General features: G+C 42.6%; 1 protein-coding gene across 6 annotated transcripts in view; it reads left to right on the top strand.

The window, feature by feature from the left end:
- LOC141046821 (regucalcin) overlaps positions 1–12843 on the top strand; it is a 188787-nt gene that overhangs the window by 166178 nt on the left and 9766 nt on the right. For all 6 annotated transcript variants that reach the window (XM_073541447.1, XM_073541445.1, XM_073541448.1 and 3 more), the window contains 3 exons: positions 3287–3502; positions 5439–5570; positions 7069–7223. In XM_073541447.1, the coding sequence (XP_073397548.1) occupies positions 3287–3502; positions 5439–5570; positions 7069–7223 (503 nt within the window). The remainder of the gene's footprint in view (positions 1–3286; positions 3503–5438; positions 5571–7068; positions 7224–12843) is intronic.

The raw sequence follows: 12843 nt of genomic DNA, 5'->3' as shown, positions 1-12843 counted from the left end.
TCTTCACTGCCCAATGGTATAAAATTCTGTGACAAACCCGTAGTGTCAATATGATTACTCCACCCCTAGATGAATTGAGAGGTTTAGTTTGTAAAATGGGGTCACTTATGGGGGAGTTCTGCTGTTTTGGCACCTCATGGGTTCTTCCGGTGGGTCATGGCACCTGCAAACCATAGCAGTAAAATCTGGCGCTCCTTGCCTTCTGAGCTTTGCACTGTGGCTGAAAAATATTTTCCAATCACATGTAGGAAAAATGGACCTCAGTTTGTTGTAAAAAAAATGTCCTATTAGCCCTTAGAAAATTAAAAACTTGGGGCTAAAATAACATTTTAGTGGTAAAAATGTAATTTATTCTTTCTTCACCTCTCAGTATAAAATTATGTGAAGCACATGTGGTGTCAATATAATCATTGCCCCACTAAATGAATTCATTGGGGAGAGAGAATGTAAAATGAGTTCACATATAAGGGGTTTCTGTTGTTCTGGCACCTTAGGGGCTCTGCCAATGTGACATAGCACCCTCAAACCATTCCAGCAAAATCTGAACTCCAATATGGTGCCTCTTTCCTTTTGAGCTTTGCACTGTGTCAAAAGTAGTATTCCCCCACATATGGGATATCAGCGTACGCAGGAGAAATTGCACAAACAAATTTTTCCAGTTACCTTTATGAAAATGCAAAATTTGGGGCCAAAATTACATTTTTGTGGGGAAAATGTGACTTTTTTTATTTTCACAGCTCAACATTATAAACTACTGTGAAGCACCTGGTAGTTCAAGATGCTCACCATGCATAGAAATACATTCCTTGAGGGGTATAGTTTCCAAAATGGGGTCACTTGTGGGGGTTTTCCACTGTAAGCACATCAGGTACTCTCCAAACGAGACATGATGTCCGCTAATGATTCCAGGAAATTTTACATTCAAAAAGTCAAATGGCACTCCTTCACTTCCGAGCCCTGACATGCACCTAAACAGTAGTTTTCTCCCTCATATTGGGTATCGGCGTACCCAGGAGAAATTGCTCAACAAATTGTATGGTGTAATTTATCTTGTTACCCTTATGAAAATGCAATATTTTGTGCTGAAAACATTTGTGGGGAAAATTTGATTTTTTTTTATTCTTACGGCTCAACGTTATAAACTTCTGTGAAGCACCTGCGGGTTCAATGTGCTCACCACACATCTAGTTCAGTTCCCTGAGGGGTCTAGTTTCCAAAAATGGTGTCACTTGTGGGGGATTTTCCCTGTTTAGGCACATCAGAGGCTCTCCAAACGTGACATGGAAAATTTTGCATTCAAAAAGTCAAATGACGCTCCTTCCCTTCCTGCCGTATGCCCAAACAGTGATTTTCTCCCTCATATGAGGTATCTGCATGCTCACGAGAAATTTCACAACAAATTTGGGGGTCCATTTTTTCATATTATCTTTGTCAAAATAAAGCAATTTGGAACTGAAATAATTTTTTGTGAAAAAAAGTTAAATGTGCATTTTCTTCCACATTCCAAAAATTTTTGTGAAGCACCTGAAGGGTTAATAAACTTCTTGAATGTGGTTCTGAGCACCTTGAGGGGTGCAGTTTTTAGAATGGTGTCACTTTTCGGTATTTTTTGCCATATAGAACCCTCAAAGTGACTTCAAATGTGAGGTGGTTAATAAAAAAATGGTTTTGTAAATTTTGTTGTAAAAATGAGAAATCGCTGGTCAACTTTTAACCCTTATAACTTCCTAACAAAAAAAAGTTCCAAAATTGTGATGATGTAAAGTAGACATGTGGGAAATGTCACTTAACTATTTTGTGTGACATATATTTGTGATTTAAGGGCATAAAAATTCAAACTTGGAAAATTGCAAAATTTTCGCCAAATTTCAAATCTTTTTCACAAATAAACGCAAGTCATATCAAAGAAATTTTTCCACTATCATGAAGTACCAATATGGCATGAAAAAACAGTCTCTGAATCACCGTGATCCGTTGTGGTCAGAATTGTAAAGATTGGCCTGGTCATTAACGTGCAAACCACCTCAGGGGGTAAAGGGGTTAATCTGTTACTGAATGGTAATAGTATTGATCATTATAGCAGTAACAGTTTGATAATAAAAGCTTGAAGGGGGTGGTGAAAAATACAAATTTTACTTATTTTCTAATATGCTTTTATTAAAAATTCCCTATCCTTCCCTAATTACACTAACCACTTTTCTTTTTTTTTTTTTACTTACTTTTTGATGATGCTTTGTTTGAAAATCACAGTGCATGTTGGCATACTTAAATGAAACGTCATCAGGAAGTAGAGGCTGTGCCTCCTCCTTCAAACTAAACATCATCATTGACCTTCGTTTTAGGGGCTGGGTAAGTCCCTGTGCAATGTTCACAATGATGGTGCGCTCTCTTGACGACTTAGATCAGTAGTAACGAGCCAGTAACAGAGCGCATGTTGCTAGAATACCTGGTGTGCAGAGACTTGAGTTGACCCCACAAGTGATTGAAGTGTCTGTCCCTTATGATGCTTAGTTAGATAGGGAATTTTTAATTAAAATATATTAGAAAACCGTTTACATTATGGCATTAAATAGATAGGGATTTAGGATGACAATGAATTTGTATTTAGGACTACCCCATAATAAAGTTTGGGTTGGGTTAGTGGAAAGAGTGACATTGCACTCTTCCCCTACAAGAGTGGCAGTAGAAAGTTGTGGGATCCTGCTCAACATGTTGAGATTCAACAGCCCACACGATTAGTCTCAATTTTCACCTCCATAGTGGTAAGTATCTTCTGTTATAGAAACATAAAGGGGTGCATTATGATGAGTTATTAGTCTGCAAGGAGTCCTTGTTCTTGCACAGGGGCCTCTTCTGTGTGTGTCCACACCTGCAGAAACTCAAATGGCAGTTTATGAAGGGCATATGGCCAGACCTACAGTCACATGGGTAACCTGACATGCTCCTCCATCACCAGCAATTTTGAGAACAGAAGGGCTGTGCAGTTTGTGAAGAAGTCTTCAGAAGAATCTGTAATACTTATATATTAGTAAGTGCCACAAATATTATTATGAAGGTAAGGTGGACAAACCCTGTAAATAATAGGTGTGTTTCCTATTAAATCAATATTTTAGAACAAGTCACGATATGGACAATTGTGTAGTTATTAGTTTCTGTATTTGTACTTTTTAAAAGCCAGGAAGAAATGACAAACTATGATTGTGGGCTTTAATTAATATCACTGCAATATTCTTTTCTTAAGTGACCCCAAGCATTTGTGATGCTAATTTGCATTATCTCCTCATAGGCACCATGTCCCAGGAGATCCGCCCAGCAGTTGTGGAGAGGAACCAGGGTTCACTTTTTACTTTATATGCAGATCACTCTGTGGTGAAACACTTTGACATGGTGGATATCTCCAATGGTTTAGACTGGTCTTTGGATCACAAAACCATGTACTACATTGACAGCCTTTCATATACAGTTGATGCATTAGATTATGACGTGAAAACAGGAAAAACATGTAAGTTATATTTATAGACTGAAGAGTAAAATAAAAAATATAGCCCTGATTCATCAATGCGCTATCATCACAATACCAGGGTAAAACTCCTTGAAATGTCATAAAAATTTAGCTTACCTAGAAGTTGCGCAAAAATTTTGCAGCTTTTGGAATTTTTACTCAAGTCCTGGCCAAGTCGTTCCCCTTGGGAGTGGGAATAGCTGGGTCAGGATGGGGTGTGGTGAAGCCCACCCGGCAATTTCATCATATTTTATGCTAAAAAGGGGCAGAAATTACTGCAGAAATATACGCCAGCCCCTGGTTGAAGTAACTTTTCTGGCGGAGGTGCACGGCAAATGTAAGAGACACCAAATTCATTAACAGACGTGCTCCTCTTAATGTGTTTTGTACATTTTACTCCAATGAAGGGGGTCATAGGGGGTCATTTGCACTGACCTACAAAACACTAGTCTGAATGAATCAGGGCCTAAAAGTATGAGGTCACGTTGTCTTTGGAAATCTACTTAGACACTGAGACGTAGTAGACTGCATCTGAGTTTCCGCCTCCTGTAGGCGTACACTCCCCAAAAAAGTGAATGACAGAGCGCACATTCGCTCTGCCGTCACCATTGCAGTCTATTGCCCCATCGGCGCATATGTCCAGACCCCAATTTGCAGGGGATTTTGGACATATGCCCCGATGGGGACACGCAACACAATGTGAAAGCACCCTCAGGCCATGTTTCTATGTAACATAAATACTTGTTTTTTCCGCTGTGTGTTATTGTGCAGGAAATATGCTGTGTTTAACTGTCCAAGCAAAGTTAATGAAAACTCATGCCCACGTTGTTTTTAACGACATTGATTTGTGCAGTTTTTGGTGAGCTTTTTGCTATGGAGATCCTGAAAAAGAAAACATGTAAAAAATGCAGTTTTTGTTTTTAATTGCAGGATCAAAGCTTTAGGCCACGTGCACACGTTCAGTTTTTATACATCAGTATTTGTAAGCCAAAATCAGAAGAGAAACAATCAGAGGAAAAGTATAATAGAAACACGTCACCACTTCTGGATTTATCACCCACTCCTGGTTTTGGCTTACAAATACTGAGGTAAAAAAAACTCCCCAAATACTCAATGTGTGCACATAGCCTTATTGTACTTAAAAAAACACATTCAAAAACACTGTTTGAAATCTGATCCCAAAACACATGAAATAAATGCAGAAATAAATGCAAAAACGCAAGCAAAAACACAGCAAACACACAGTAATTGGGTACGATTGTTATTGGATATTTTGCTGCAGACATTTGAAAAAACACTATATGCTCTCTTTAAACAGCAGCGGTCACATGCCAGGGTGGTTTTGGGTCCTGCTGCGGTGGGATGTAGCTGAGGCACATTATAAATTGATTGATAAGTGCTTTACTGAAAACCAGCTGTTACGCCAAAATACCACACATCGGTTTTCTTGCAAAATCCAATAGCAACTTTACAATACACTTTTAAATGAAAATGATGTAAAAGGTCTAATATATTCTCCCCATAGAATGTGTAATTTTACAAAAATACAAGCCTCTAAATATGACATGCAAAGTGATGTATTCTGTAAAATAAGATGCCATGCGAAAATACAACAACACCCTTTAGAAAACATTTCATCCTAACATGCCTCTGGGAGTAACCACTTGTTAATGCCCATAGACTTACAGACACTGGATACAGCAAGCATGGTTAAATGCCGGCCAAGTCATGGGCAGCCGGCTGGGAATCTGCCAGCTCCCTACAGAATGGGTTTTATCATCTACTGTGGGTCCAAGACTTTTGATTACCATACTTTGGTTGTAAGGTCCATTGAACAATGTCTATATTTTGAGTCATGATAAGTGAAAGATGCAGTTGTACCTATCCTGCATTGGTACTAGCCAGTGTCAATGACCATAACTGCTACTCTCCACAGCCAACCGCCGCCATGTCTACAAGTTACAGCAGGATGAAGGGATCCCTGACGGCATGTGCATAGATGCAGAAGGAAAGCTTTGGGTTGCTTGCTATAATGGAGGGAGAGTAATCCGTATTGATCCTCAGGCTGGTAGGACATATAAACACATTATTCGTGTTTTTTTATTTGTAGTAGGGTTATTTTTTCTTTAGAACATTGTTATTGCTTGATTCACCACCCTGATTGCAACAGCGTCAACCGCAAAAATCCTAGTAATGTAATATGACAGGTGCACGGCAGTAAGTTAGGTGCTCAATGGTAAATATCAACCTTAGAATTTACAAGGAACTCCAGTAATGCAAAAAGATTTATTGAGATAATAACTTAATCAGTATATTAATGTAAGTGAAGATGGGCTAACGATTTGGTCTTATTCAGACCTTGATCATTGCCACATCAGTCCTCTCTTACCTACAGACTTCATACGGCCATGGTCAAGGTCTGAATAATGCCGAAACGTTGGCCCATCTTCATATTAATTCATATGCTGATGAACACATTGTCTCAATAAATCACTTTGCGCTTGAACTGGAGTGCCTTGGTTGAATATCCTAGTGTCTGAATCTATCAGACTTCCCTTCCTGCATATACAATAGAACATCTCCGTACCTATCTTCTTCACTTATGTTCTTAGTCGCAGGTATGACTAAGAGCATAACTGTATTGTTCAAAAGGTGTCAGTGGTTATATTCTGTTTGCGTGTTATGGATTTTTAATACATGTTAAAAAATAAAAGCTGAAGATTTTTTATTTTTGCGATGCTGGAGCCCTTTTTTTGGATTCTAATCTTATGTACCAGGACTGCTCCATGCACATCGGTGGAGGTGAGCTCACAAATATCCTATGTTATTTCCTTCCTTTACTATAGCAGCTACAAGTCGGTTAGCCTACCGATCTCAAAAAATGACTTTTTTTTGCTTATTGACTGGATGTATGTGAAGTTTCATCCCTACTAGTTACGGTACACTTGTTTTACATGGCAGAAGAGGCTGAGAGGAGGAGAGAGGGGGAAGTGATATAACTCCATACTGGCATTGCTTTGAAACTTCTTCCTCAAGATACAACCGCAGACTGTGGTTGCATCCTGAGGAAGAAGTTGGATAACTTCGAAACGCGTAAATACTAAAAACTGCAGTTATTCATCCTGTGTTTCCTGGGTCCTTTCTGTGGAATCTCACCAGCAGCACAGAAAATTCTCAATTCCCACCACAAATATATGTGATCCATCATACATTTGTAACGCTCAAAATAAGTTGACACAAATACCTGTAACTACGCAAGGAGTATGATGTTCAATCAAACGTCCAGAGTGTGAAGATAGTTGTAGCACCAACTTTAGGTTATTCAGTAGGTTATTATTTTCACCAGTGTTGGGTAGTCTTGTAGTGACCTACTGCTCTTGTGATTTTATGCCGAGACTTCCATGTTTATCAGACAAGATGTAACTAGTCACAAAGTTGTGCCTGCTGGTGGTCAGCCTCTAACTCCTTCTTCATTAGCACAAATGTATTAGTGTATACCTGAGTATCCTGAAGTAGTGAGATCACTTGATGTTGCACTGGGAATAAAATTACTTTTTATGTTAAAGGCAAAGTGATCCAGACTGTGAAACTGCCAGTGGATAAGACAACGTCTTGTGGCTTTGGAGGAAAGGATTATTCAGAAATGTACGTCACTTCGGCCTGTGATGGCATGGATGAGGACTGGAGTGCCCGGCAGCCCCAGTCTGGGGGAATCTACAGGGTAAGTCATTGTTTTTCCTAATTTGGTTCGGTTCAGTCTTAATACAAATATACATGGCTGCAATGATGAACAGACAGATGGTCATCAAGTCAATTTGATACATTCCACACCAAGAATGGAAAAATATTGTCTTGTCTTTTTGTTCTCGGCTTTTGTAATAATCCATTGTGCAAGACACTTACCGTATATGGGTTTCAAAGAATGAAGGAAATGTAATAAGCTGTCATATAACGAAAAATGGAAAAACAATTCCACTAGAGGCAAAGACATAACCCGGTATCACACAGAACAAGTAACCAGAGGCTGGTAACATGGTGAGTACTGTGTATTGATATCCATCCACGAGGTTGATAACAGATTCCCCTACCACAGACTTTACCTCACATGAGCTGCTACTCTTTGAAGACATTGAATGCCACCGAGACATGCTTCATACAAATGCTCATAGATTCTGTTCAAATTACTATATTTGTCAGATTATAAAGCACACTTTTTCCCCCGACATTTGAGGGGAAAATGGGGGTACATTTTATAATCCGAACGTAGCTTACTAGTTGCAGAGGCGTGGGTCCCCGGATCGTTGCAGCAGGAAGCATCTGGCGGCGGAAGGAGTGGGACAATGCTGCGGGTCCTAGACTGGTAGGAAGGGGCTTTCGGCAGCTCGTGGTCTCCGCCAACATTTTGTGAAAGCCCAGAGTCCCCACACTTTCCATGCTTTTCAACGCGGTGGACTTTGGGAAAATGGCCACCAGAGGCAGCTTATGCGCAGATTGAGATCTTGGCACCAAGATCTCGTCTCCCGACATCTCAATTGCGCATGTGCTGCTCCGGCAGCCATTTTCCCAGGGTCCACCACATTGAAATGTGCAGGGCCTCTGGGCTTTCATAAAATGTCGGCAGAGCCCCTGCACAGCCACTTCCTATCAGCCTGGGGCTTGCAGCATTGCAGCACTACTACTTTCGCTGAACACCACCTTCTACCAACCTGTGACCTGCAGCATCTCCTGCCTCCACTGCCGCCAGCTTCCTGCAGTAGCGACCCTGCCACCTGGGACCCCACTCCACCTTTGCCACACCCCAGGTAAGCCACTGTAAAAGTGGATTATAAGATGCACCACCATTTTATTAAAAAAAAATCCTATTTACTTCCCCAAAATTTGAGGTGTGTCTTGTAATCCGGAGCATTTTATAATCCGCAAAGTCCAATAATATTTTCAGATCAGCATTCTAGTGATATATTTGCTAAACAGTATGGATTCCCCGACAGAAAATCGACAGACCTCATTGTAATTCAATTAGAGATTACTGGATTAATTGGGATCTATTTGAAAATAGGTACTTTAACCCCTTCACGATCGGAGCTTTTTTTCGATTTTTCGTTTTTGCTTTTTGCTCCCCTTCTTTCCAGAGCCATAACTTTTTTATTTTTATGTCAATATGGCCATGTGAGGGCTTATTTTTTGCTGGACGAGTTGTACTTTTGAACAACATCATTGGTTTTAGCATGTCGTGTACTCAGAAACGGGAAAAAAAATCTAAGTGCGGTGAAATTGCAAAAAAGTGCAATCCCACTCTGGTTTTTTGCTTGGCTTTTTTGCTAGGTTCACTAAATGCTAAAACTAACCTGCCGTTATGATTCCCCAGGTCATTACGAGTTCATAGACACCAAATATGTCTAGGTTCTCTTTTATATAAGTGGTGAAAAAAAATTCCAAACTTTGCTAAAAAAAAAAGACCTGTAGCGTCTTCATTTTTCGTGATCTGGGGTTAGGTGAGGGCTTATTTTTTGCGGGCTGAGGTGACGTTTTTAATGATACCACTTTTGTGCAGATGCTTTCTTTTGATCGCCCGTTATTGCATTTTAATGCAATGTCGCGGCGACCAAAAAAAACGTAATTCTGGCGTTTTTAGCGATCGGGTTAATGCTTTTTTTTTATTGATAGATCGGGTGATTCTGAATGTGGCGATACCTAATATGTGTATGTGTGTTTTTTTTCTAATTGTTTTATTTTGATTGGGGCGAAAGGGAGGTGATTTGAACTTTTAGGGTTTTTTAATTTTTTTTTATTTCTAAACATTTTTGTTACTTTTGGCATGCTTCAATAGCCTCCATAGGAGGCTAGAAGCATGCACAACTCAATCGGCTCTGCTACATATGGGCGATGAACAGATCGCCCATATGTAGCAGATTTACTGCATTGCTTTGAGCTCCATCCACCGGGCGGCGCTCAAAGCAATGTGCCTACAACAACCATAGAGGTCTCTGAGACCTCTGGTTGTCAAGGCAACGTGTCGCCGACCCCCAATCACGTGACGGGGGTCGGCGATGAGCTCACTTCCGGCCCGGCAGCCGGAAGCAGTAGTTAAATGCCTGTTGTCAGCGCTTGACAGCGGGATTTAACTAGTTAATAGGCGTGGACGGATGGCGATTCCGCTCGTGCCTATTGCGGCACATGTCAGCTGTTCATAACATCTGACATTTTGCGGCTTTGAGGTGGGCTCACTGCCGGAGCCCACCTCAAAACAGGGGAGTCTGACTGCTGACGTACTGTTCCGTCAGTAGTCAGAAAGGGGTTAAACCATTCATGGCTCCATTAGGAATAATGGTGGCACATTAGTGTGACCAGAGACATAGACTGATTTCATTTTTAGAGAGAAAGTAGACAGTATCTGAGAATTTTAGGATATTTTCTAGTGGTATACAATAATTTAGGGATTGTCTAAGATTTATATATTGATAGGTGAGGGGACACGGGGGGAGGGGGGGTCGGTGGTCGCCCCGGACTGCTTGTCAAAACTGCATGGAACCAGGGATCGTCCCACTAAATGCCCGCTCTCCCTTTAACATGGGCATATCGCTACTTAGACAACACAGGGTGAGGGTAAAACAGTGTGGCAATGCTTTATTGAACCACAAAACAGGCAGATAACATGTAGATCAGTCCCAGCAAAACGCCACAAGATGGTGCACATTAGAGTCTCACCTTTCCGCTGACTTGCCGTGATAGTGGCAGCTGTTACTTCAGAGCTTCCAGGGTCGAATACCCTACCTATGACATGCACACAGAGAGGAGATAACAAGCGTAGGATGATAGTCCATTCAGATACAAGGCCAATTGACCGGAGGGTCACAACCTGGCTTCATCTTCCAGGGTCGATTACCCCACCTGTGGCACACACACAGAGAGGAGATAACGACAAGCTTAGGAAGATGACAGTCTGTTGAGGTGCAAGGCCAGTTGACCCGACCTGAGGGTCAGAATCTGGCTTCTCCAAACATATCCATGGTTCAGCGATGATCAATGGAGCAGATCTGTATTCTTCAGCCGGGGCCGAGGTCCCCTAGGTTGTTTCCTGTAGAATGATAGATCCGTGTCCCTTGTGATGGAGCCATGATGTATTGGCAACTGTCCTGTCTCTGAGCCTTTGGATGTATGGATGTCTTGGCAGAATTTTATAATTAACAAGTGTCTTTCATTCAGTATTTACATAAATGGTTAGAATGGAGATGAGATCAAGTAGCATTACTTGATTATTTAATCTATTTGCATAGTTTTCCTCCTCTGTTTTCAAAGTCAACAAACTATCTGGCCTACACAATGCATAATTAGCATATCCATAAACATCACTAGTCATCGAGGATAAGAGCACAATATGTTATATCAAATGTCAGCTTACAAGTCAATATTACAGGCTTACACAAACAAAAGTCTGTTTTCTTGACCAACCAGAAATCAACATTTAAATTCAAAAGTCAACATATAGATAACAGTCTATTCTTCCTGGATTGCTAAAAATAGTTGTCTGGTTAATTAAGATACAATGCTGTGTCTTCACATTGCTCCCCCATCTTAACTAGCCAGACTTGATAGGATTCCGATCATCCTTCTCCACTTATGGGGAACAGTCCACAGTATGTCTTTAAGCACAGTCACGAATGTAAGAGTTCTCACATTTATGACAACAGAACTTTCTATCATCCAGTTTCAACAGAGCATATTCCAAGTCCTTCTTGCGAAAATAAACTCCACATATTATTGAGGAGAAACGACTCGTATCCATTGTGTCCAGACATGGCGTCCTCCGCATTCCATAGTTCCTGGATTAAGTCCGATTCAATCCATCAAAGCTCGCACAACTCCTGTAGTTTCTGTTTGAGGTCATATATCCCCTCTGGTCTTCTTCCCAAGGCCAAGTTGGTGAAGTCGGACATAGTGGCTTCGGAAACCTACTGTGCATGCCTCATCAATGGTCTGCTGGGATTGTCTGTATGCCTCCCTGGTTGTGGAGCCCTGGATGGTGTGGGAGAGCACCAGTCCCCTGCAGCTCCCCCAGTTCTGCCAGACTAAGTAGTATCCCACCGCTGCCACCATAATGTGGAGACACAGGGGGTCAGCGGGCACCCCTTCCGCTAGTCAAAACTGCATGGACCAGTGGTCATCCCACCGAACTTTCGCTCTCCCTTTAACATGCGCATAATGCTACTCAGACAACATAGGGTGAGGGTTATACAGTGTGGCAATGCTTTATTGAACCAAAAAACAGGCAGAGAACAAATAGATCAGTCCCAGCACCCCAAGATGGTGCACAGTACAGAGTCTCACCCTTCCGCTGACTCGCCGGGATAATAGCAGCTGTTACTTCAGAGCTTCCAGGGTCGATTACCCCACCTGTGGCACGCACACAGAGAGGAGATAATGACAAGCTTAGGAAGATGGCAGTCCATTGAGGTACAAGGCCACTTGACCCGACCCGAGGGTCAGAATCTGGCTTCTCCAAACATATCCATGGTTCAGCGATGGTCAATGGAGCAGATCTGTATTCTTCCATCCGGGGCTGAGGTCCCCTAGGTTGCTTCCTCTAGAATGAGAGATCCGTGTCCCTCGTGATGGAGCCATGATGTATTGGCTGCTGTCCTTTCTCTCTCACCCATGACAGCACCACGGAGAGAGGGGATCCGCCCTTCAGGGACAGGAACCTACAGATAAAAAGGGCGGTATCTCTCCTCCGCCTTCAGTTGGGTTCTTGTCCCTGATTGGGGACCCACAGGACGCTACCTGTTTCCTTGTAGCCGAAGATCCGGGGCTGGCCTGACCGGTGCATGGCAGCGGGGAGGCCCCTGCCACGGGAAGGTGCAGTGCCCGAAGCTGCCACTGCTGGGGCCGATGCAGGCTGCCAGATGAGCGGGTGGGAGAGACGCCGAAGACGCCGCACCGGAGAGGAGGTCGGGGCTCGCAGGGACCCGGTAAACATGCGGGCGGCGCCATGGTACAGAGGTGTACCAAGATGGCGGCTGCCCCGGAAATAGAAACCGGCTTCCGGGAACCGGCGCATGCGCAGGAGCGCTCTCCCCGATGAACGCGGTGCAGGATGGGAGAGTGACGTCACAGCCGGGAAATTTAAAATGGTGGGGCTAGCAGCACTCCTGGCTGGAAGCAATCCTGAGCAATGGGGGATAGCGACCAGCAGCAGGAGCAGCAAGCCAGGCAACAGCTTAAGAAGCAGCAGCAGCACCACCACCACCACCACCATCATCGGGAACGAGACAGGAAAGGCCGTTCCAGCAGTCACTCCACGCAGCGCAGCACATCAGCTGCAAGGAGCAAATTGCCACAAGGAG

The sequence above is a fragment of the Dendrobates tinctorius genome, unplaced genomic scaffold (assembly GCF_039654945.1).
Source record: "Dendrobates tinctorius isolate UK_male_01 unplaced genomic scaffold, ASM3965494v1 ptg000121l, whole genome shotgun sequence".
NCBI lineage: Eukaryota > Metazoa > Chordata > Amphibia > Anura > Dendrobatidae > Dendrobates > Dendrobates tinctorius.
Note: the sequence above shows the minus strand (reverse complement) of the source record. Positions and strands in the feature narration are given on the sequence as shown.